The 24,477-nt window shown below is 40.2% G+C and overlaps 1 protein-coding gene across 2 annotated transcripts in view; it reads left to right on the forward strand.

The window, feature by feature from the left end:
* Positions 1-24,101, forward strand: part of LYPD6 (LY6/PLAUR domain containing 6) — an 87,301-nt gene extending 63,200 nt beyond the window's left edge. For both annotated transcript variants that reach the window (XM_070731508.1, XM_070731510.1), the window contains exons 2-5: positions 5,225-5,414; positions 17,357-17,455; positions 19,788-19,918; positions 22,586-24,101. In XM_070731508.1, the coding sequence (XP_070587609.1) occupies positions 5,297-5,414; positions 17,357-17,455; positions 19,788-19,918; positions 22,586-22,747 (510 nt within the window). In that variant the 5' untranslated portion in view covers positions 5,225-5,296 and the 3' untranslated portion in view covers positions 22,748-24,101. The remainder of the gene's footprint in view (positions 1-5,224; positions 5,415-17,356; positions 17,456-19,787; positions 19,919-22,585) is intronic.
* Positions 24,102-24,477: the final 376 nt, after the last annotated feature.

The following is a 24,477-nucleotide window of genomic DNA, read 5'->3' on the forward strand; positions in this document are numbered from 1 at the left end:
ATATACTTCTGATAGTTTGGGTTTTTTAGGTCTTTCATCCTATTTTTAGGTCTTTCATTCTCTTGAAAAGAAACCATGCACCTGGTGGTGCCAAAGGTGCATTTTCAATATTTCAACCATTCCGCACCATCCAGTCAGAGCTGAAGAAGTTTCTTGCATGTGAAGTGAAATCTTCAAAGAAAAACCACAAAGTCCAGTTGAAAAAGCACCTGGATCACTGAGAATCTCCATAGACATGCACTTGGTGACCACTAGTGATGGGCAAAAACAACGGTGTTCGGGTTCGGCAAGTTTGGATGAACTTTACGCATAATTCAGCCGAACCCGAACCGAACTCGAACTCTGAACGCTGACGTCAAAGCTCCACCCCTGGAATTCCATCGTTTTTTAATTTTATGGATTTTTATTTTTTATTTATTTTTATTTTTATGAAAAAGGACGCCGCAGCGGTGCTGCAAGCAAAAGGAGGTCCTTTAACGTAAAAATAAACATGTTTATTTTTACGTGAAAGACTGCCCTTTGCTTGCAGCACTGCTGCGGCATCCTTTCATGTAAAAATAAACATTTTTATTTTTTACAAAAAGACGCCGCAGCGGCGCTGCAAGCAAAGGGCGGTCCTTTGCTTGCAGCACCGCTGCGGCGTCCTTTTTTGTAAAAATAAAAATAAATAAAAATTAAAAATCCATAAAACATGTTTATTTTTACGAGGTGGTCCCCGCCGGGGCTTAGACGTCACAGAGACATCACTTCCTGGCCAGCCGAGGCGACCGAACGCGACCCCGAACTTTGTCCGAAGTTTCAAAAAATTTCGGTTTCGTGTTCAGCATACCGAACATTGCAAAATTTGGTACGGACCCAAATTGTGCGAGTTCGGTTCGCCCTTCACTAGTGACCACATATGACCAGAATAAAATGTAGTTATCATAAGGAATAAGGGCTGGCATCTCCTACCTTTCTATTTTATTCCTCCCCACCTGTTCTTGCTTTGTTGACTTCATAAAAGGAACTATTTTGCACATACCAGTTTCAAATAGCTAAGTATGTCAATGTGTCTTCACTATGATAGCAGCTGTGGATTAAGCCCAGATGGCTTGACTTTCTAGGCTGTGGGAGTTGGTGGTAGCATTCATGCAATTTGTTCTAAAAGATTTGCCCTGTGGCAATGTTAGTATACTCACTTGTTCTCTTTTCTCTCTTGAGATCCTTCTGCTTGGTCTTTTGATCTGCCTTTTAATGCAGGTTTCTGGCTTTTTGTACTTGGAGCTTTTACAATACAACTGTCAGTAGAGGCTTGGCAGCTTGGTTGCTAATTAGAGCTACTTCTGTGATTTACTTTGAGCTTTTATAAGTGTAGAGTCATCAATTCAGTGGATTAGACAAGAAGTCAGAAATGGGGTTGATTCACAAGATTGTAGCACATTTTCCTAGAGCAGTGATGGCAGGTGCCAAAAGGGTGCACGCGATAACACATGTGTGTATGCCCACATCCATAATGCAGTGCCCTTCCCACCATGCACGCATGCACAACCCTCACTGAAACCTCCGGACTTCCGGTAGACCCATTGGGCTTCAGGGAAGCCTGGGGAAGGCAAAAAATGCCCCAACAACCCAACCAGAAGTTTATTTTCGAACTTCCCACTGGGCCTCTTGCATCCATTTTTTGCCATCCAGAAGCTCCGGATGCTTTTCTGAAGTTTGGGGAGGGTGAAAACAGTCTGCCCCCACCCTCCAGAACGTTAAAAATCAGCTGGTCAGCACGCACATGCTGACATAGGGCAACTCCTCACATACCCTCAGATATGAATCCACATGGCATCTGTGCCATAGGCTCTGGAGTATCTATTTATAGAAAGCATGTGTCGGGACCATATTTGCACCTTTTATATGTTTATCAACTGTTCAAAGTTACATCATCATTTCAAATTGGTCTTTGCACATATGACTATTGCAGCATACTCATGCACACATGATCAAAATTTGGGCCCTTAGCAACCACCATGTATTTATGATGCAGGATTATGTGCAACCTTCCCAGCTGGCTTCTGATAAGCAAAAGTGAATGAATTCGTTTAACAACCATATGTTTTACTTAACAGCTGCAGAGATTCAAGCATGGCAAAAAAAAAGTTGTAAAATTCGGTGCGATTCAGTTAACAGCCAGGTTGCTAAGCAATGGAAATTCTGGTCCTAATTGGGATCATAAGTTGAGGATTACCTGTATTGTATCCCTGGATCAGGGGTAGGCAAAGTTGGCTCTTCTATGATTTGTGGACTTCAACTCCCAGAATTCCTGAGCCAGTCATGCTAGCTCAGGTATTCTGGGAGTTGAAGTTCACGTGTCATAAAAGAGCCAACTTTGCCTATCACTGCCCTGGACCAAAGTATAACCATATCTAGAACTTGTTGACCTGTTCTTGTGACGCTGGTGATGCTGTCAGCCTCTTCCTCACAAAAGACTTTTGGCCCTGATCCAGTGCTCTTTGAAGACTTGGCCCTTCAGAAAGATCTTAGATGTTTCTGGGATCAGTTTCTGAGATCTTGTACTTTGGTTTTGCATCTTTTTTTTTAGCATGCTAATTGAGGTGGGAACATAATTATGGCAGAATTAATAACAGGTAATTTAATAATGTCCTCCTTAAATTTAATATGCAGTGGTTCTTAGACAAAGTAAGAAATTGCCTCAGGGAAAAAATGTCTGAAAAATATCTGTGTTATTAGAGCAACACCATTTGTGGGATAATAAATAGCTTGCTCTGAGAATTGTGTGACTGCCTCACACATTACTTCATTCTCTTTAGATATAAAAATGTGCAGGGCTGGAGAAGGATGGGAATGGTGGAGAAATTCCATTATCAGCTTGATTGTAATTTAGAGCACTCATTTTTACAGCCTAGATATTGTAGTGGCTTACAAGTGATAACATCCCATCTGATTAGAATTTAAGGGCAAATTGAAAGTACTAAACAACCACTTCTATCCTATCATTAAGCATTTAACCAAAATACCATTGGGAAAAAAATGTGCCAACTGCAGAAAATCAAGTCATGAAACCTAAAATGCACAACATTTTGAGAGTCGGTTAATTAGTGGGTGGCACATTTTTCATGCTATTTTTGTTTATAATTTGAGGTGGTCTTATCTGCGGACAGGCTTGTATGCATGTATATGTGGTACTCTTACTGAATATAACTTTGATGTGCTAAACTGGAGTGTTTAAAGTAAAAGAAATCACCCTTTTTGTGGCTAAGACTACTTCCACAGTTTATGAGAGCACTAAATCTTCCTCTTCTTCGACTTGCATTGCCAACCAACCACTAATCTCTTTGGATTAAAAACAACTCAGACAAGCAAAATTGCCAGCAGTTTTAGAACAATCCCCCACAGTGGACTGCAGAATTCTAACTAATGAATAAAAGATTGGATATAATTGGCCGGCGGTGTGAACATACATGTCTGACACATGGATTTTTGACTTCAATTGGAAGGGCTCATTACGGCTTTTATGATGTGTGGATTTTGAAACGCAGCAAAAAGAATAGAGATGGCAATACTAGCCAAAGCTGTAGCCTTGCTGTGCGGAAAAAAAAAAGAATGTGTCACTTCAGTTGAAGTTGAGTTAAGCTTCCCATTCATGTTACATTGGGGAATGTTTCAAACGGGAGGATTAGATGCACATGAATAATAAACAGGGAAAACTGTACGTTGCAGGCACATGTGAGCGCACCGGGAACTTATTACCATTGTCTACCTTTGGTGAATTTCCATGGTACAAGCTTGTCCTGTCGAATCATTGTGGAGGGATAATATATATAATATGTGTGGGTATGTGCGTGCAGGGAGAAATACACTGTGCGGCCACTTTAGATTAGATACTGACTTTGGCCTTTCAGCAGAGCTGCTGAAGATCTTGAGGGAATGCCTATTGTAGCCTTGCAATTCAGTATTTTTTTTAAAAACTGGAGATGCAAGATGTTTTTCAAGGAAAATAATGGAAAGAAAAAACCCAATGGGAACAAACAATTGTTTTCTGTTGTAATCAGGTTTTGTAAGAAGAAAAATTGAAGAGATCTGAGACGAATCGATCTCTGAATATCAGTGTTGGTTTTCAGCCTTACTTTACCATCTGAATTCTTTCTTTCTTTCTTTCTTTCTTTCTTTCTTTCTTTCTTTCTTTCTTTCTTCCTTCATTTATGTATTTATTTATTTATATTTATTTATTTAGTCCAATACATAATACACATTGAAGAGAATAGATATGTAGTAATATAAATAAAGAAAAGAATAGAAGAAAAGATATAAAAGTATAGGTGAACATATTTGAAAGGAAGAAAAGATAAATGAGATAAGGAGAGACAATTGGACAGGGGACGGAAGGCACACTGGTGCACTTATGCACGCCCCTTACTGACCTCTAAGGCAGTAATTTTCAACCTTTCTTGAGCCGCGGCACATTTTTTACATTTACAAAATCCTGGGGCACACCACCAACCAAAATGACATAAAATGACACCCTAAGACACTTTCCTCTCTTTTTCCATCCCTGTCTCCTCCCCACCCTTGTGTGTGTGTGTATACACACTCTTGAACCATTTCCAAAAACAGGTGAGGTCTGGGGGGGGTTTCTCTCTTATTCTTTGGGTGCTTTTTATCATATGCTTTAAATCAAGAGTCACTTCTCTCTCTCTTTTGTTTCTCTCTCTTTCCTCTCATTCTCTGTCTCAATCATTTTCTCATTTCTTTTTTCCTCCCCTTTTTGCTCATTTCTCTCTCTCTTCCTTCCTCTCCTTTTCTCTCTCTCTCTCTTGCTTTCTTTCTCTCTTGCTTTCTTTCTCTCTTTCTCTTTTCTTTCTCTCTTGCTTTCTCTCCTCACTCTCTTTTTCTGTCTCTTTCTCTCTCTCTCTCTTTCTATCTCTTTCTCTCTCTCTCTCTTTCTTTCTTTCTCTCTCACACTCACTCAGCAAAAAGTTGTGAGACCGGAACCTGAACTTCCTTCTTCGCGGCACACCTGACCATGTCTCGCGGCACACTAGTGTGCCACGGCACACTGGTTGAAAAACACTGCTCTAAGGAATCTGGAGAAGTCAATCGTGGATAGTCTAAGGGAAAAATGTTGGGGGTTAGGGGTTGACACTACTGAATCAGGTAATGAGGTATGGGGTTATGCAGGTATGGGGTTACCTGTTGATTTACCTTATCTGTTTTTCTTTCCTTGTGTGTTTCTTAGATTCCTGGGCCTTCTGGTGACAAGGAGAACGTAATTTCAAGCCATCTGCATGTTTGATGCTCCCTTTCTGCTATGGAATCCTGGCCTACGCTAGGCTGGCTCCTCTTCCTCAGCTTAATAGCTGACTGCCTGAAGGGAACGCGAGGGCGAGACTTTACAGTGAAAGATATTGTGTACCTTCATCCTTCAAGTAAGACTTGTGAAGCAGGCCCTAACCTATACAATTACTATGGAAAGCTCAAAGAATAGAACCAGTAGATAGCACAAATAGAAGAGCACAAATGCCCTTGGATTGCTAGCATATAGGAAATAAAGCAAAGTGATGTTGTAATTTGTGTCAATGAAGTGCTGGGTTTTTAATCAACGCTTCTTTCTGTCTGTGGCCTGCCCACTGGAAAAGTCAAAGGAGCTTCTGTCCTATTGTTGCTCGTGGACAGAAGCTCCTTTGGGTTATGTCGCAAGTAATGTTCTCTCTCTTTGACTTGCCAAAATGTATTCTCTGCCAAACTTGCTAATAAGGACTTTGGTAAATCATCTTGCTGAGGCAAATTGTACACTGCTCAAAAAAATAAAGGGAACACTCAAATAACACATCCTTGATCTGAATGAATGAAATATTCTCATTGAATATTTTGTTCTGTACAAAGTTGAATGTGCTGACAACAAAAAGAAGCTGGTGGGAACATCTAGAATTCTAGCATAGTAAGGACGGCCGGCTGGTTTATTTTTTTAAAGTCCTAGGAATTTATATCCTAGGAATTTATATCTCCAAAATGAAGGCATCAGTTTTGGCATTGACAGTCAGAATATATACTGCTCAAAAAAATGAAGGGAACACTCAAATAACACATCCTAGATTTGAATGAATGAAATATTCTCATTGAATATTTCATTTACACAACTATTCCATTTGCACAACAGCATGTGAAATTGATTGTCAATCAGTGTTGCTTCCTAAGTGGGCAGTTTGATTTCACAGGAATTTGATTTACTTGGAGTTATATTCTGTTATTTAAGTGTTCCCTTTATCTTTTTGAGCAGTATACATACTCTGCAGCAATTGCTAGATTTTTGCAAGCAATCCAGAGGAATGCTTTTGTGAGAAGTCTGGGAAAGAGTGTCTGGATTTCTTTGGCTGCATCATTAGATAAAGTTTGGCCTGTGCTGCTGAGAAAGTCCAAAATGCTGCAAAGCAGTGTGATGTAAGCAACCTGAGGTAAGTGAGGTGACCACATAGCTTTGGAAGAAACTTTGAGACAGCGTTTCTTTTGAAGCAAAGCAAGTCACTGATTTGGGGGAATTGCTCTGAAAAACAGGCTAGTCTATGCAGAAAGTAAACACTGTAGCTTCCTAAAATATTAAGAAAGAGTATAATTGGGTGGTGTCTACTTTGTGCTACGTCCCTTCTGCCCAATACAAGTGTTGTATTGATTGTGGTCATGGGCCAAAAGAAATTCTTTGCCAGTAAGACAATTCTTAATAGCTAAGATAGGGTTAAATGGAATTTATAACAGAATAACAGAGTTGGAAGGGACCTTAGAGGTCTTGTAGTCCAAGCCACTCCCCAACAAGAAAACCCATTTTAGATAAATGGCTGTCCAATCTCTTCTCAAAAAGCTTCAGTGTTGGAGCACTGTCAACTACTGAAAGCAAGCCATTCCACGGATTAATTGTTTTAAATGTCAGGAAATATTCTCCTTAGTTCTAAGTTGTTATCACCTTGATTAGTTTCCATTCATTGGTTCTTGTTCTGCCTTATAAGTATGCCCAAATTAGAAACGCTTGTTAATTTAAACAACTTTTATTCAGGTTGATTTCAGCTTGTTTAAATATACTACTTTTTAAACTGCTCTTATGAAGGAATAGTAAATTGTTTAATAAAACTCAGATATCAAATCTCGCTAAGCACCTTCCTTTTGCTTCTACCAAAATACTACAAAAGTAACCAGATTTTAACATTGGTAAAAAATTAGCAAAACAAAATCCCCTCTCTCTCACCCTCCCTCCCCCCTTCCTCTTTATTTCTCTCTCTTTCTCTCTCCCTCCCTCCCTTTTTCTCTCTCTTCCTCCCTCCCTCTCTCTCTCTGTCCCTCTTTCTTTCTCTCTTCCTTCCTTCCTCTCTTTTTTGCTCTCTCATTCTCTCTTCCTCCCTTTCTTTCTCTCTCCCTCCTTCCTCTCTCTTTCTCTCTTTCCCTCCCATTCTATTTCTATTTCTCTCTCTCCCCCTTTCTTTCCTTCTTTCTCTTCCTTCTTCTCTTTTCTCTCCCCCTTTCTCTCTCTTCCCCCCTTTCTCTCTATTTCTCTTTCTCTCCCTCCCTCCCTCTTTCTTTCTTTCTTTCTTTCTCTCTCTCTTTTTCTTTCTCTCCCTCTCTCTCTTTCTCCCCCCTCTCTCTCTTTCTTTCTCTCTCTCTCCTTCACTCCCTCTTGCTCTTTCTTCCTCACCCTTCCTTCCTCTTCTCCCCTCCCTCCTCTTTCTCCATAAGGGCCTCCCCCACACAAACCCAGCCCCTTCCCCGGGGCTCAGTATGTACTCCGGCCCAGGAGCAGCTTCACCTGGCCCACCTGGAGAGAGAGGGTGGGGCTTCCACACCTCCTTTGGGCTCAGAGGCTGACAGGCAGGATGGCTGCAGTGCAGGAGCCGCCTGGCTTCCCTGCCCCAATGGTGCCTGAGTGGAGGCGAAGGCAGGAGAGGAGGCGGAGTGGTGAAGTGGGTCTGAAGGCTCAGCATGTGCTTCCCTTCTCCTGCGGAGTCTCTGCCCAGTGGACCCGGACAGCCACCTGACCTGAATCTGCTGCTCTTTCACACACCTCAAGGCCAAGATAGAAGGCCAGCTGATAGGATGGAAGGATGACCCCTCAGTTCTGCTGCCCCATTACTCGCACACACAGCCAGTCTTCTCTTTGGAGGGGGGGGGGGGCTGGGAAGGAAAAGCAACCAGTAGAGCCCCGGCCGGCCCTTAAGCTCCTCCCGGGTCGTGGCAAATCCTCCCACCTGCCGTTACCTCTTCCGCAGGGGTGCAGTGCCAGGACACGACTGGGCCCATCCGGGGGTGGGGCAGGGGAAATGGGCGAGTAAAGGCCCTGCACAGCTGGCCGGAAGTCCATGCAGAGACCTCCAGTCAAGCTAGGTTAGGGGCAGGGAGGGCAAAGCAGCAGTGAAGAGCCTGGAATCCCCTCTCTCCAGCCTCTTCCCAAGGGGCTTGGTTGGGAGGGAAAAAAGCGGGACATTTTTCAAACCCCACAGGATGCGGGAGAAATGATCAAAAAGCGGGACTGTCCCACTGAAAGCGGAATGTCTGGTCACCTTATACAAAAGGGGAAAATCCCAAAGATACTTTTTTCATAGACAAAAAAGGGAAATATTCACAGTTCAGTCTTGTTGATGTTATGCTAAATTATGATTTAGCATTGTGTTTAAACCTGTTTTTTTAATTGCAGAGGAAACTTTGTAGAAATATAAAAAAACTAAGATATGTATATTTAACTATCAACTCTAAACTGTGTTGTTCATTCTCTACATGGAATTTGAACCTAATTCTAAATTTAGTGCATGGACTCAGTACTCTGATGATGGATAGACAAACTTAGAAAAGTCAGGAAATGCTTATTTAAAAGGGGGATTATTAGGAGATAGAAGTATATAATTGGGGAAGACAACAGTGCTGCAGGAGGCCATGGAGAATGGAAATGAGATGGAGGGGTGTACACGGCCCATTTTAGCCATCAGGGACACCATGGGCTAGTCCTTTGATATTTCCAAGCTGGATTTAAGCACCAGCCAGCTGAATCTGGCCTGCAGGCCTAGAGTTTGATACTCCTGATATAGAGACACAGGAGAAAATAAACAATTAATTGCTGTTCGGATTCGATCCTGCATGTTATTTGGAGGTATGAAAAGGCACAAGTAGATACAAGCTGTACAGGTGGTTCTTGATTTATAACCGTTCATTTAGTGACTGTTTGACATTGCAGCTGGTCTTCACACTTACAACTGTACTAGCAACCCCACAATCACTTGATCAAAATTCAGGAGCTGGACAACCAGCATATATTTATGATGGTTGCAGTACTTCAGAGTCATGTCTTCGTCATTTGCAACCTTCCAAGCATAGTCAGCGGGCGAAGGCAGATTTACTTAATGACGGCGTGGTTCACTTAACTACTGAGATGATTCCCTTAAAAATCATGACAAAAAGGATGTAAAATCAGGTGTGACTGACTTAACAACCACCTTGCTTTAGCAATGGAAATTCTGGTCCCAATTATGATTGTAAGTCGAGGACTGCCTGCAAATACAGCATGCAGTTAGGCCCTTAGGGTGGGATTGGCAAAGTTCTTGTTCCAGGTCCTCAAATTGGGCAGAAAAAAGAAGGGACCGGAAACAAATATTAATAGAATGGGAGGGAAAGAGAGAGGGAGGGAAGGAGGGAGAGAGAAAGAGAGAGCAAAAAAGAGAGGAAGGAAGGAAGAGAGAAAGAAACAAATATACTCCATGTTGTGCATATATTCAAGTCATCTATTTGGCTATTAATTATAATTTCTATCTTCTCTAGTCATCATGACTCTATTTGTCTCATTTTCCCTCATGGTTTTGCTTATTCTTAATTCTCCCACATGATGCCAAACAAGCGCAAGGCCAGTTTTCAAAGACAAGTGAAATATCTACAAATCTCCTTTCCTTTCTTTTCTTTTTTATCTTTTATCCATTCTTTCTTTCTTTCTTTTCTCTTTTATTTTTTTCTTTCTCTTTCTTTCCTTCTTTCTTTTCTCCTTTCTTTCTTCCTTCCTTCCTTCCTTCCTCTCTCTCTCTCTCTTCTGTCTTCTTTACAAATTGGCTTGTAAGGTGTACTGCTGTTCATCAGTGGAGTTAATAGCCAGATATAGTTACAGGCAATTCCTGACCACAGAGCAGTTTCTTTTTCTTCCTTTAGAATAGCCCTTTTACAGGAGTGTGCCCTTTTGCCCCAAACCACAGTCTATCAGACTTATTAAATTCTCTAATCACGAGCCAAACAAGAGTCTCTCACAGCTGTACCTTTCTTAAAAAAACTTTCTTTCAATATAAGTCTTTCTTTCTTCTTGTTTTCCCCCCCTTTCTTTTTCCTGTTTTTATCTTAGCAGGGATAAAAAGCACAAAGCCTTCAGGAGCTTTCATAGTCTCTTTGTCTGTAAGACTTCTAAGTACACACTTTTGTATATGTAGGTACAAGATGGAACTTCAGGCAGGTGTAATTGTGGCACTATCTCTTTCCATACAAAACAGTAGCTATGATACCTTTGTTCTTGTATACAAACTTAGTTCAAAGGCTTTGAATGAACGAAAAGCTAGGGCAGCCATGTTATCCATTGAGAAGTTCTATTTCCTGGAATATGGTTTCTCCATGCCTCTGAGACGCATAACCAGCTGTTTATTTGTGCTACAGTGTATGTATGCATTTATATAGTGCCTTCAAATAATTGACTCCTGGCAACTTCAATTTTCTTAGCAGGGTTTTTCAGAAGTATTGTCACCTTCTCATCTGAGAGTGAGTTACTGGCCCATGGTCACCCAGCTGACTTCCCACCTAAAGTTGAGACTATTTAGTTTATTTATTTATTTATTTACAGTGTTCCCTCGATTTTTGCGGGTTCGAACTTCGCGGATAGCCTATACCACGGTTTTTTAAAAAATACTAATGAAAAAATACATTGCGGGTTTTTTTCTATACCACGGTTTTCCCCGCCCGATGACATCATACGTCATCACCAAACTAATCATTTTTGCAAATAAATAACAAAAAATTAATTATTGTTAATAAATAATTATGTTTATAAATATCAGGATCACTAAGTGTCTTATTCAATGGTGAGTACCAGTAATAATGGTGAGTAAATGGTTGTTAAGGGAATGGGAAATGGTAATTTAGGGGTTTAAAGTGTTAAGGGAAGGCTTGTGATACTGTCCATAGCCAAAAATGGTGTATTTACTTCCGCATCTCTACTTCACGGAAATTCGACTTTCGCAGGCGGTCTCGGAACGTATCCCCCACGAAAATCGAGGGAACACTGTATTTATTCATTCATTCATTCATTCATTCATTCATTCATTCATTCATTCATTCATTCATTCATTCAATTTTTTTATGCCGCCCTTCTTAGACTCAGGGCAGCTTATAACATGTTAGCTATAGCACTTTTTAACAGAGCCAGCATATTGCCCCCACAATCCAGGTCCTCGGAAGGATGGAAGGCTGAGTCAATCTTGAGCCAGTGATAAGATTTGAACCACTGACCTGCAGATCTACAGTCAGCTTTAGTGGCCTGCAGTACAGCAATCTACCTGCTGCACCACCTCGGCTCTTGCTCATTGTCTCCTGGTTTCTAGTCTGGTGCCTTAACCACTACACCAGAGTGGTTCTTGTTAAAAGTATTTACATTTCATCTACATCTACATTTCATTTAAGGGTTTCCTTAAATGCAACGCAAAGTAACCACATTTATCATTTGTCAAGCTACCATCAGGATAAGATAGTGGAATAATCAAGAACAGTAAAAGTACAAAATAATTCAGCTTCTTATGATCAATTTGGTATTTCTTAAATGTTTCAAGTCATCCAGGTTAGTTATATTTGGAGGCAGGTAATTATTCTGAATCCTTTTGTTTATCGAGACATCGTTTTCCAAAGTTTTATTTTCACATGATGGATCCCTAGGCAAACTTTTTTTTGTTAAAGGCGATGCATTGTAGGTTCTCAGTTGTGATTGGCTGGAGCATCCACATGTGGGTATTGACGTCTGTTGCTAGGAGACTGAATTGTAACAATTTCCTGGTCACGCCCATCTGCTTAGCTGACTCCCCCAGTTTTTGTTAGGACTCTATAAGCAAGGAGACATGTTTGTGGACATTTTTCCCTTATCTTTGCTGATCTTCAAGCCTCGTGATTCTAACAATGAGGAGCAGGCAAAGATTTTTTTCAGAGGCAGCTTTTGCTGCAAATTGTGCCCTCTGCTGCCGGTGAGTCAGCGATTCAGTTCTGGATTTCTGCAACAGTCACTTCCACCGCTCCAATTATCAAAGTTTCCACCTGAGGAGATTCTCTGTTTTGTCGGGTTCTTGCATTCTTGTGCTTGCCACTGGATTTGTTTTCCCAAAATTCCGGTTTGCCCGTTGGGCCGTTTTTTGCACTCAGAGGCATCAGGAAGCTCATGTGCCCTCTGATATGGCTTGCCATAGGTTTGCCATCACTGGGATATAGCATTCTTTATAGCGTTTTATAATTTGGAATTTATTGGTAGGTCCTGTCATTCCATAAATGGTGTATGCCATTTTGTCCAACAGTGGCTATCTATCAGTAGAATGGACATGCTGTTGGAAAGATTCTTCCTTCCTTTGCAACTCTATTAAATCATTTTTGAAGACTAAAGGGCCTCCTTAATAGCAATACCAATAGCACTTAGACTTATGTACTGCTTCATAGTGCTTTACAGGCCTCTCTATGTGGTTTATACAGAGTCAGCATATTGCCCCCAACAATCTGAGTCCTCATTTTACTGACCTTGAAAAGATGGAAGGCTGAATCAACTTTGAGCCAATCAGGATTGAACTGCTGGCAGTCAACAGAGTTAGCCTGCAATATTATTGTGTTTTGCCAAACTGGGCAACTTGAAGATGTGTGGACTTCAATTCCCAGAATATATTAGCCAGCCGTGGCTGGCAGGAAAATTCTGGGAGTTGAAGTCCACTCATCTTCGAGAAACATTGCATACTGCATTCTCAACAATGTGCCACCTCTGCTCTCTTAAAGGCAATGCTTTCTTAAACACTGTTCTCTAGAGTCATGTAAGTATTTTCTTTATTTTTGTAAAATATACTGACAGTATCAAAATGGAGCAATTAATATACTCCAGTCATTTAATTTACATAGATTTTCCTTTCCCTCCGGAACTTCCTCTAGCTTTTATCCACATATGACTAATACTCAGTTGAAGAGTTGTGTTTAGCCTGAGGTCACTCTGGGAAGTGCTAACACTAGTTAGCACTGACCAAATCCACTTCATCATACTAGCTTTCTCCAATCTCATTCAAAAATCAGCCTTAAAATGAAAGAATGCAAGGTTAGTGTTAGAGGAAATTATGAGAGAGATGGAAGCTTGGTCTTGTTGCAGAAGAACTGGAATTAAAGACATTGGTATTAACATTAATAATGATAATAATAATAATAATAATAATAATAATCATAATCATAATCATAATCATAATAATTTATTAGATTTGTATGCCGCCCCTCTCTGAAGACCCCGAAGATTGGTGTTATCATGTATTCTCTATATCTCCATAAAATTTCAATGCAATCCCTTGGGCTATAAAAACATAACTGAAGCCTCTACTGCCTGTTTCTACCCGTTATTCCTAGGTATAAAATAATAGTTCTTGTTAGTGAGGAAGAATATACTTTCTTCATACAATATTATTTGTCTGGAAAGAAGTGCAATTCACAGGTAGTCCTCAATTTATCATCACAATTCAGATAGCCACTTACGTCACTAAGCGATGCAATCATTATTTGTGTTGTGCCCAAGTTTGCAACCTTTTTTGTGTGTGTGTGTGAAAGTCATTAAGCAAATCAAGCTTCCCTCATTGGGTTCACTGGACATAAGTCAATTGGGAAGGTCTCATATGGTAATTGTGACCTCAGGATGCTGCAAGCATTGTAAATACATGCGGATCTCCAAGTGCCCAGATTGTGATCATATAACCGCAGCGACACTGTGATGGACATAAGTGTGGGGCCCAGTTTTAAGTCACTTTTTTCAGGGCTGTAGCTAAATGAAGGGCCATAAATCAAAGATTACCTATAGATGAAGACATGGAGAATTGCTAGCAGAGGTAATGGGGGCGAGGGAAGAGGGAATGGTGAAAGATAGTGGCATTGGAATCAATATCTAGCAGGACTCTCAGATTCTATAACAGCTTTGTTCCCTATGCTGTCCATCTGGTACATTCGTAAGGTTTGTTTTTCTCGGACGTGTACATCCAAACTAGACTCTGATGGTTTTTTGCATCATATAATATATATGGGTATATGCATAATGTTGTGTTTGTTTGCTTGTTTGTTTTGTCATGTTTATATTAATGGCGCAAACTTTTTAGGTGCTGTATGCAATGAAGTTTCATTTTAGTGTACATTCAAGGTGATAATAAAGTTATTCTAAGTTCTAATCTCCTTAGCTGTATATTTTTAAATATTGGAGGTCCCCCAACACAACCCCCATTTTAAGAGTACCACTTAAGGATGTTACAGTTTATTTTCATCTTTTGTTTGGAAGATACTGGTTCATTCTTTGATTATAGCACTAATTGTCAGAGTGTTCCAAGGTGCATGGCACCTTTTGTCTACTAAGAATATATGAAGTTGATGTAGGCTGCTTGCCACTGTACAATCATTTTTCTCATGAGGAAGAATGAAGCCAGATTGGTGATGAGTATGTGGAATACAATAGCCAATGTCCATACAAAAAGCCAATTCTTTTTGAAATAAAAAACAAAACAAGCCCAGCTAAATCGGACAATGCTGTATACATTAACACATCCTGTTTTATATATGGAAAGATACTGCTTACATTTGAGTAAATGGAGATCTTAGTAAAAGTTTCTGAATCCGTAATCTTTCCACCTTCAATCCCAGTATTCAAATATGCTTTCTTTTATGTATAACAAAACATTTTGCCCTTTTGTATATCTTTGCTTCCATTGAACTATAGCTATGATTAACATAATGGGTAAAATTAACACAAGACTTTGTAGATGTATCTCTAACCCTAGGGCCTCTTAACCTTCAAAATGATGTTGATTTAATTGCTGATACTTTAATGAGTTTTGTTTGTGTAATTAATTATCACTTGGTATTTTTAAAAATGGAAATGGAAAGAAATTAGAGAACCTAAGTTGCTGAGGATACAATGCACAATAAATTCATAGTGCATACTTGATATTTGTGTTCCCCCTCTCTCTTTCCTGTTCTTTTTTTAAAAATGTGGTTCTAACATTATGTGTACTTCATGTTTCTATTTCATTCAGCAGCCATTTAGCAGAAGGTAAATAGATTGAGATTATCTATTATCTCCTGTTCACTCTCTCTCAACTCCCAGTATACTCATTACCACTCACACTTTATGTTAACCTTCCCCCCATCCTGTCATCAAGACAAGTGGAGATGCTATTAAATAACTGGCCTGCTGCCACCCATAATTTTTTTAAAAACATTTCTAAAAACGCTTACACAAGCTATATGGGTCATAGAGGCATTGTTATTAATAAAAAGTTAGAAAGTAGAGGCCAGTGCTTTGCTTCTCGGCAATCAAAGTTTTTTATTTGGGTTTTATTTGCTTCTGGTTAAAATAGCTTGAAAAAGACAGAATAAAAAGGATATTGTATTGTACTGCAGTGTGGCAGTACAGTTTTGCTGCATGGATTACTACGATTGGTTTGTAGCCAGGTAGGGTTTTTGGGGGTGGGTGGGGGTGGGAAGGGAGTGACAGTCCTAACCACCTGATAGCAAGAAGACTATGTAGGCAGATAGAATTAAGTTTTGTTTGTTTTTTAAAAAAGAGGCAATCAGTAGGTTAAAAAATAAAACTTGTGTAAGAAGTGTTGACCAAAACTGGGGATGCATAGCCAGGAAAAGACTAGAAAGGAGATGTGATGGAAACCCTCAGAGATATCTTGGACTCATTTGGAAGAGTCTGGATAGATTTTTGTAGGGTAAATAAGATACAGAAGTGTAGGTGCTGGATGAATGTGAAGATAAAGCTCTTAATAGTAGGATGTTATTTGTTTCTAGTGCCAGTTGCCTAGCTGTGCTCATTAATACAGGTAGTCTTTGACTTACGACCACAATTGAGGCCAAAGTGCCTGTTGTTAAGTGAGATATTTGTTAAGTGAGTTTTGCCCCATTTTACACCCTTTTGTTGCGAATCACTGCAGTTAATAAGTTGGTACCCCGGCTGTTAAATGAATCTGGCTTCCCCATTGGTTTTGCTCCTCAAAAGGTTACAAAAGGTGATCACATGACTGGGACACAACAATGATTATGTATGAACCAGTTGCCAAGTATGTGAATTTTGATGACATGATCATGAGATTGCTACAAAGATCGTAAGTGTGAAAAATGGTCATAAGCAGTAATGGGTTCCTACCGATACGGTCGACGCCATTGTACCGGTAGTGAAAATTGAGCTGTGTGCGCAGCTCTGCATCTGTGGCATGTGTGTGCGGGTATCCGAGTGATTTTTTTTCTTCTGTGCATGCGCGGAAGCAAAAAAAATCGCTGAAATCTCACACGCGTATCCTCACAAGATTTTGCTTCCTGAGCATGCACAGAAGCAAACTCTCGCTCAGATGCACACGCACACCGGAGACGCGGAGTTGCGTGCACAGCACACCGGAAGCACCAGGAACGGCACCCCCTCCTGGTCATAAGTCACTTTTTTCAGTGTTGGCATAACTTTGAATGGTTACTAAACAAACTGCTGTAGGTCGAGGACCACCTGTATTTTAAAAATTTCCAGGTGAGAGTGGAAAACAAGTCATGGATTTGCTTTGAATTACTTTAAGCTATGATTTGACTGACCATTAGAGCAACATTTTGGAGCCAGTGTGATATAGTTAATATGTTGGATTACAGTTGGATAAGATCCCTGATTGCTAAACTGAAAACTCACATATGATGCCACTGTCTTTTAGTCCAATTTGCGTCATAAGACATCTGCCTTATAAAACAAGATCATTGTGTAATCTGTCCTGAGATTCTATAGAGAAAGCAAAGTATGTTAACAAATATATTTTTCCCAACCTGTCCTGTTTCTTTCTATTACTTTTTTTAAAAAATGGTGAAAGATATGGTAGCGAAATCTACTTAGTTGACTTCTTCGGAATCTTGATTTAAAAGTTTTATCTATCAATGAGAATCTTTCTTGTTAAAAGTGATATAACTATGGATATGTATATATACACACACATGCATACGAAGAAATGTGCTGAACCAACATTTCAGGTTGTCCTGCCAATGAGGCTGAACTTGTTGATATATATTTTTTGAAAAATGTTCCGATTAACCTTGTAACTGATGTCATGGTCGCATCTGCATTTTTCAGCAACTCCGTACCCTGGTGGATTCAAATGTTTTACCTGTGAACAAGCGGTTGATAACTACGAATGCAACCAATGGGCTCCAGATGTATATTGTCCAAGAGGTAAATCAGCTTTTTTTAAAAAAATTATTTATTTATTTTGTCCAATACACCAGTGTTTTTCAACCAGTGTGCCGTGGCACACTAGTGTGCCGCAAGACATGGTCAGGTGTGCCGCGAAGCTCAGAGAGAAAGAAAGCAAGAGAGAGAGAAAGCAAGAGAGAGAAAGAGAGAAAGAAAGAGAGAGAGAGAGAAAGAGAGAGAGAGCAAGAAAGAGAAAGAAAGCAAGAGAGAGAGAGAGAAAGAGAGGGAGGGAGAGGGAGAGAAAGACATAGAGGGAGGTAGGGAGGGAAAGAGAGCAAAAAAGAGAGGAAGGAAGGAAGAGAAAGAAAGAGGGATGGAGAGAGAAAGAAAGAAAGAGGAAGGAAGGGAGAAAAAGAGGGAGGGAGAAAGAAATAGAGTGAAGGGGAGGAAGGGTGCCCCAGGGTTTCATAAATGTAAAAAATGTGCCGCGGCTCAAAAAAGGTTGAAAATCAATGCAATACACAATAATACACAATGAAGGTTATAGAGGATATAGTAGAGAAGAAATACAAGATATAGGAGAAACTATAGGACAGGGGACGGAAGGCACTCTAGTTTATTTAATTAATTAATTATTATTTAGATTTGTATGCCGCCCCTCTCCGCAGACTTATGTACGCCCTTTACTCTGACCTCTTAGGAATCTGGAGAGGTTAACCGTGGATAGTCTAAGGGTAAAATGTTGGGGGTTAGGGGATGATACTACGGAGTCCGGTAATGAGTTCCACGCTTCAACAACCTGATTATTAAAGTCATATTTTTTACAGTCAAGTTTGGAGAGGTTAATGTTAAGCTTGAATCTGTTGTGTGCTCTTGTGTTATTGAAGTAGTCTTTGACAGGCAGGACATTGCAACATATGATCTTGTGGGCAATACTTAGATCATGTTTAAGGCATCGTAGTTCTAAGCTTTCAAGACCCAGGATTGTAAGTCTAGTTTCGTAGGGTATTCTGTTTCGAGTGGAGGAATGAAGGGCCAGGAAAGCAGTGAATATGGATCTCTTCATGGTGTTAGGAACTAAAGCTTCTGTTCTGGTGCCTTGGAACCAGGGGTGGGCTACTGCCTGGATGGGGGGGGGGGGAAACGTAGTGGGGTAGCGAAAATGGAGCTCCACCACAGAGCATCCAATTTGCATTGAAAGACGTTGAAAGAAAATGCAGGGCGCCCTGCATAAGCTACACCCACAGTGTGATAGTAAAAAATTTGGTAGCCCTTCACTGGAACATACAGTATTTTTTTCAATCTTACCAATCAAGCATTTACATTGGAGATGTCCCTTTGACCTTCCTGCCAATCAGCTTAAAGCTCTGTTCGGACAATTGGCACTAAATGTATGGTTGGAAGTCACCACAACATGAGGAACTGTATTAATGGGTTGCGGCATTAGAAAGGATGAGAACCACTGTGCTATACTTTGCATAGTGGGAGATTTTAAATAATTGCAATAGCTTTTTTAATGCAAGCCAATGTGAAACTTTATAACAAAAAAGAAATATTACTTGCATCTAATATTAGAACAAGGGAGAAATGCTCCTGGTTTGCTCCTGCCTGTAGGAGAGTTGGTTGTGAAGGGAGCATGAGGCTCCACCTAACCACCCGGATGCCATCATTTGGGTTCTTTTACCCTCTGCGCATGCACAGAAGACTTTGCGCATATGCAGAGGGTAAAAGAATCCAAATGGCGGCGTCCAGGCAGTAGGCGGAGGCTTGTGCTCCTTTCGCAACCGGTTCTCCTATGACCGACAGGCAAACCAGGAGCATTTCACCCCTGTACTAGAACATCTTACTGTAAATGCAAAATTTTCCTACATGCAGTACAGAATGAAGTTAGTTGAAACTGTTTTTAAAAGTGGGATGGAAAACGTTTTCTAGGCTTATAAACAAACGTATACATATGAAATGTTTGTAATGCTCTCTCTCTCTCTCTCTCTCTCTCCCCCTCCCTCTCAACTTGCTTTATAAATAAAACTTGATTCTGTTATGGAATACATCTATAATTTCCTTAAGAGCAGGGGTGGTTTTGACTTTCTCTCTTCTAGCCTATAGCCTTTAGGTTTCTTAGTGGCTTCCCAGCTAAATTGATCAGATCCTGTTTCGCAATTTTTAAAGTTCATCCATGACCTAAATGCTGGTACTTACTGTGATATCTTTTATAAAGATAGCCAAGTTTGATTTCTGGTGCAGTTTTCTTGATAACAGCATGATTTGCTATCGCTGCTGTGGGCATTGTTTTCTCACTTAGTTTGTACTCCTGGCACATCTGTACACAACTAATTACCCTAGATATAAAACATCCTATTTCTCTTGGTAGCAACAAGATACTGCTATTCTCAACATACCCTGGAATCCAACGGAAAGAGTGTATCAGTCACCAAGAGATGTGTGCCACTGGAGGATTGTTTGACTACGGGTTGCATCGCTCTCCAGCATAAAGGACTCAAGGTAAGGAGAAGAGATTAAACAAATTGATGCATTGGCTCTTTTTTGTAGGAGCCATTTCAAGGACATTACTTGAAATTAGTTACTTTGTTTCACATTGTAATTATGACTGTAATTCTCAAAATGAGAAAGATTTAAATGGAAGAAATCATTGGAATTAAGGACTCATGTCCAGTAGAGGGTTACAACCGGTATGCCCCAATTTGGCATCCTGGTAGCAAAAATGGTGCTATCTGTGCAGCTCCAGCTGACCAGTGGACGGGCGGGTGGGTTGGTGTGAAATTCGGCTTCTGCACATACACGGGAAACCAAATCACACATGAGGACATGTGTGCAAGTGAGATTTGGGTGATTTTCGCCGATTTTTTGCTCCCATGCATGCTTGGAAGCAAAAATATCTGCAAAAATCACCGAAATCTTGCTTGCACAAGCTTCTTCCCACAAGATTTGGTTTCCGGTGTATGCGCAGAAGCCAAATCACATGCTGATGCATGCCCGCCAACCCACCAGATGCGCCCGCGCCGGTCACTGGGAGCATTCCAGTAGCGCTAGTGAAGAGGAACCTCTAAATGGACAGGACCAATACTGATGTAATGGAGAAGATAGGTGTACTAGAAACCTTAGGTGAATGCTGATGATTACCAAGAAGAACCAATTGAAGAGGTGAGAAAATGGAAGTTCTCAACTGAAAAACGGATGCAGACAAGAATGTTACCCAGGGAATGTTATTAACAATGGCTTTGGCATACAGTAGAGCAATAGCAATAGCACTTAGACTTATATACTGCTTCACAGTGCTTAACAGCTCCCTTTAAGCGGTTTTACAGAGTCAGCATATTGCCCCCAACAATCTGGCTCCTCATTTTACCGACTTCGGAAGGATGGAAGACTGAGTTAACCTTGAGCCGATCAGGGTCGAACTGCTGCAGTGAGCAGCGAGTTAGCCTGCAGTACTGCATTCTAACCACTACGCCACCATGGAAATAAGTTACGTTTTCAGATGGTCACCTGAACTAATTAATGTAGATCAGTGGTTCTCAATCTGGGGATCGGGTCCCCCTTGGGGGTCGAATGACCATTTCACAGGAATCATTTAAGACAATAGAAAAATTTCCCATAGTGTTAGGAACTAAAGATTATATTCTGTCACTTTGGAACATATTTTTAAATCTGATCAATTAGGCGTTTAGAGTGGGGTTGTCCCTCTGATCTTCCTGCCAATCAGCTTAAAGCTCTGTTGGGAGAATTGGCTCTAGACTTATAGTTGGGGGTCACCACAACGTGAAGAACTGTATTAAGGGGTTGCGGCATTAGAAAAGTTGAGGACCACTGATGTAGATAGAATGATCTACATAAAATGTTCCACACAATCAACATACGTATTAGAGCAACTTTCTTGGAGTTCTGGAAGGATTGTCAGTTTTTCTAAAGTTCATTTTAAGGAGTGCTTGTCCCCCTTTATAAAATGGGAATGCATATTTCTGAATTTCACAATTGGGACCCACTGCAGTGGTAACCGGGATTTCCAACCACTGCTAGAAAATTGAACGTATACATCAAATCAGAATGTAACATTCTTTCATTTTGAATGGATGCTACCACAGTCAGGTCTTTTTTCTTTCCTTCCTCCCTGTGATTTAGAAGTTGATAATAATAGGAGAAAATGTCCCTTCTTCCTCCAGGAATATAAATGACGATTAATAGATGGAGGTGGTTTTATGGTGGGCTTAATGCTTTGGGGGAAGACATTCTATCAGAATTTAAAGTAGCTTCTCTGATATCGTATCATAAATGTATTACCTTTTTTCGCCCGTCGAGTTTTAAAATATGTAAAATCAATAATTTATGTTTTGATGATGTGAAATAGGAGGGTAATTGCCCATCCTCGCTTGGTAGCCAATTGCAAAGGATAGCTCACCAAAGTTAAAAGTTAACTGCACCTTCTAATCAAAAATGTATAGCCAAGCTGTTTTTCCCCAATTAAAACGGTTTCTGGTTGGTTAAGCAAATTTTAATTACAGCTATAATGTTAAGATGGGCCTTGATGTTATTTTTTAAAAATTCATCAATTATCCTTTCATATGTCCTTCATCTTTCCAGCAACTATGCTTTTGAACCTATGTGATATATATATATTATATATTATGTTTTCGTAGACATCGCCAGAAATTTCCAAATCCTACATGGGAAGAAACCCGAATATACCAAGACCGTCATTATATATTATATATATACAGGAGTGTGCTGCTAGCCAGAATGCTAAATTGGGCTTACCGCCGCGGCTCGTCAGTGCTTGCGGGGCTAGCGCAATTTTGCTTCTGCACATGTGGAGATAGCAAAATCACGCACACAGACGCAGGTGCACCCTTGTTTCAGCGAGATTTATTTGCTTCCACGCATGTCGAAACATGGGCCTAATTGCGGCTCCGTGCGTGATTTTGCTATCTCCACAGGTGCAGAAGCAAAATCGCACCGGCCCCGCAAGCACTCAATTTAACATTCCAGCTAAAGCCCATCCGTGTATGTGTGTGTGTGTGTGTATATACACACCAGAGCAGTTTTAAACAGCAATAGTAGCAAACTTTAGGGTATAATGTGTAGATTGCCTCTGTTAATGAAATTTCTATCAGTTGTGAGAAAAATGATTTAAGTGGTGTGGTTTTTTCCCAGGTATGCACTTCTTGTTGTGAAGGAAACATCTGCAACTTGACATTACCAAGGAATTCAAGCGATGCCGTATTTTCAACAACAACGCCTATAAATCATACACAGAGACATTGGCAAGATGCATCTGTAATAATGATAGGTCTCCTGTCTCTCTTTGCTACGTAGACCTTTTTGGATAAATCAAGGAAATCCAATGGGATGAAAATATTTATGCACACAAATATGACCTTAATTTAATATATGTTTTTCAATGCTTTCTTTTTTTTTTAAAGTGACATTTCAAAACAATCCTTTGAATTCCCTTTAGCCTTGGCTGACTCAAAAGCCATACTTTCTGATCTGTGTCTAAAAAAGGAGGGACTTTTGTTATAAGTTGAATGTTCTGAACAAAAACTTTTGTATAGCCATTAAAAATGGGTGTTTCTTTTTTTTTAAAACCCCACCGTTCTTTAATCTAGTGAAAGGAGTATTTCTAGAAATTGCATACTTTGAATAATAGCAATTGAAAACCAGGGTTTCAAAATAACACTATTCTGCTGATGCAAGAAAGGATTCTAGATGATTGTCTTACAGCTTCAAATCAATCTTCGCTTAATCATCGTATTGGATTTGACCTCGATTTAGTATAGTAGTCTATATTAGTATATCATTAGAAGAGTGGTGCGGTGGCCTAGAAGTGGAGCTTTCGCCTCACAGTCAGGAGGCTATGAGTTCCATCCTAGTTAGAGGTAGATATTTCTCTCTCTGGGCACAATGAGAGGGTATCTGCTGAACAAAACTCCACATTGGTGACCGGAAAGGCATCTGGCCAGTAAACACTCAGCTCCATTCAGTTGCCCAGACTCTACCCTGCAAAGGATTATTGGGTCATTAAAAGGAAATGATGGTTAGTATATCACTAGACATAGTGAAATCACAGCTAAAATCTCTGTGATATTAGTAGGACGTATCCTATGACTAGATTTAATCCATATATTTTAATCAACTATAAGAGATTTAGAAAAATCATGGTCATGAGTGTTAAGCTGGCTTGTGTTTATTCCACTGGATGCACAAAGGTGACAAATGATTGTTCTAAAATGTTCTTTAATCTGGTAAGAATTTTTATTTTTAAAATGCCGAAGGAGGTTTCAAGCAGTCTATTCAAATAGTCATGCTGATTATTTAAAAGTTTTAAATTTTTATTTAACCTAACCAATTAATTAATAATAAGACTTTAACTCTGTGCCCAGTTGCTGACAACTAAAGCCCATTGCACTCATTCTGTGAGATTGCCAAATTATTCATATGTATTTGGAAGTAAATACTATGGGAATCCCTGCCATTTATTGTTGAACAAACATGCCAAGGAGAGTGCTATGCGCTCCGTGTCTGATGTGCTTATTGAAGCTTGCCGTTAATTATTTGCTCTGCATGCATGCCATCTTTGTTTCCTTTGTGAAGCTCTATATGTGCATCAGAACCTTATTGGGGATCTCTGGGCTGTAATAAAAATAGGCACAGTAAGAGTTTCCTGCAACAACTGTAATATGAATTTCAACTTGATCAGAGCTTTTGGTATAGAGCGGGGGTGTCAAACTCATGTCATCATGGCGGCATCGGGTGATGTATTGGGGCTCCTCCTCCTTCATTAAACCAGGCATGGGCGTGGCCAGCACATGATGCATCCGCCCTGCCGGCCAGAAGTTTCACAGTCTTGCTATAGAGATTTATGGTAGATGAATGGCTTGCATTGAAGAAAAACTATTTCAAATTCCACATTCCATTTGTGCCATCCAACATGGTTTATTTTACGTAGTAGGCTACAATATTTGTATTTATATAATACAGGGGTGTCAAACTGGCGGGCCACGGACCGGATGTATCACGCGCAGGGCAGGGTCACCCCAGCTCTA

The sequence above is a fragment of the Erythrolamprus reginae genome, chromosome 1 (assembly GCF_031021105.1).
Source record: "Erythrolamprus reginae isolate rEryReg1 chromosome 1, rEryReg1.hap1, whole genome shotgun sequence".
Classification (NCBI taxonomy): Eukaryota; Metazoa; Chordata; class Lepidosauria; order Squamata; family Dipsadidae; genus Erythrolamprus; species Erythrolamprus reginae.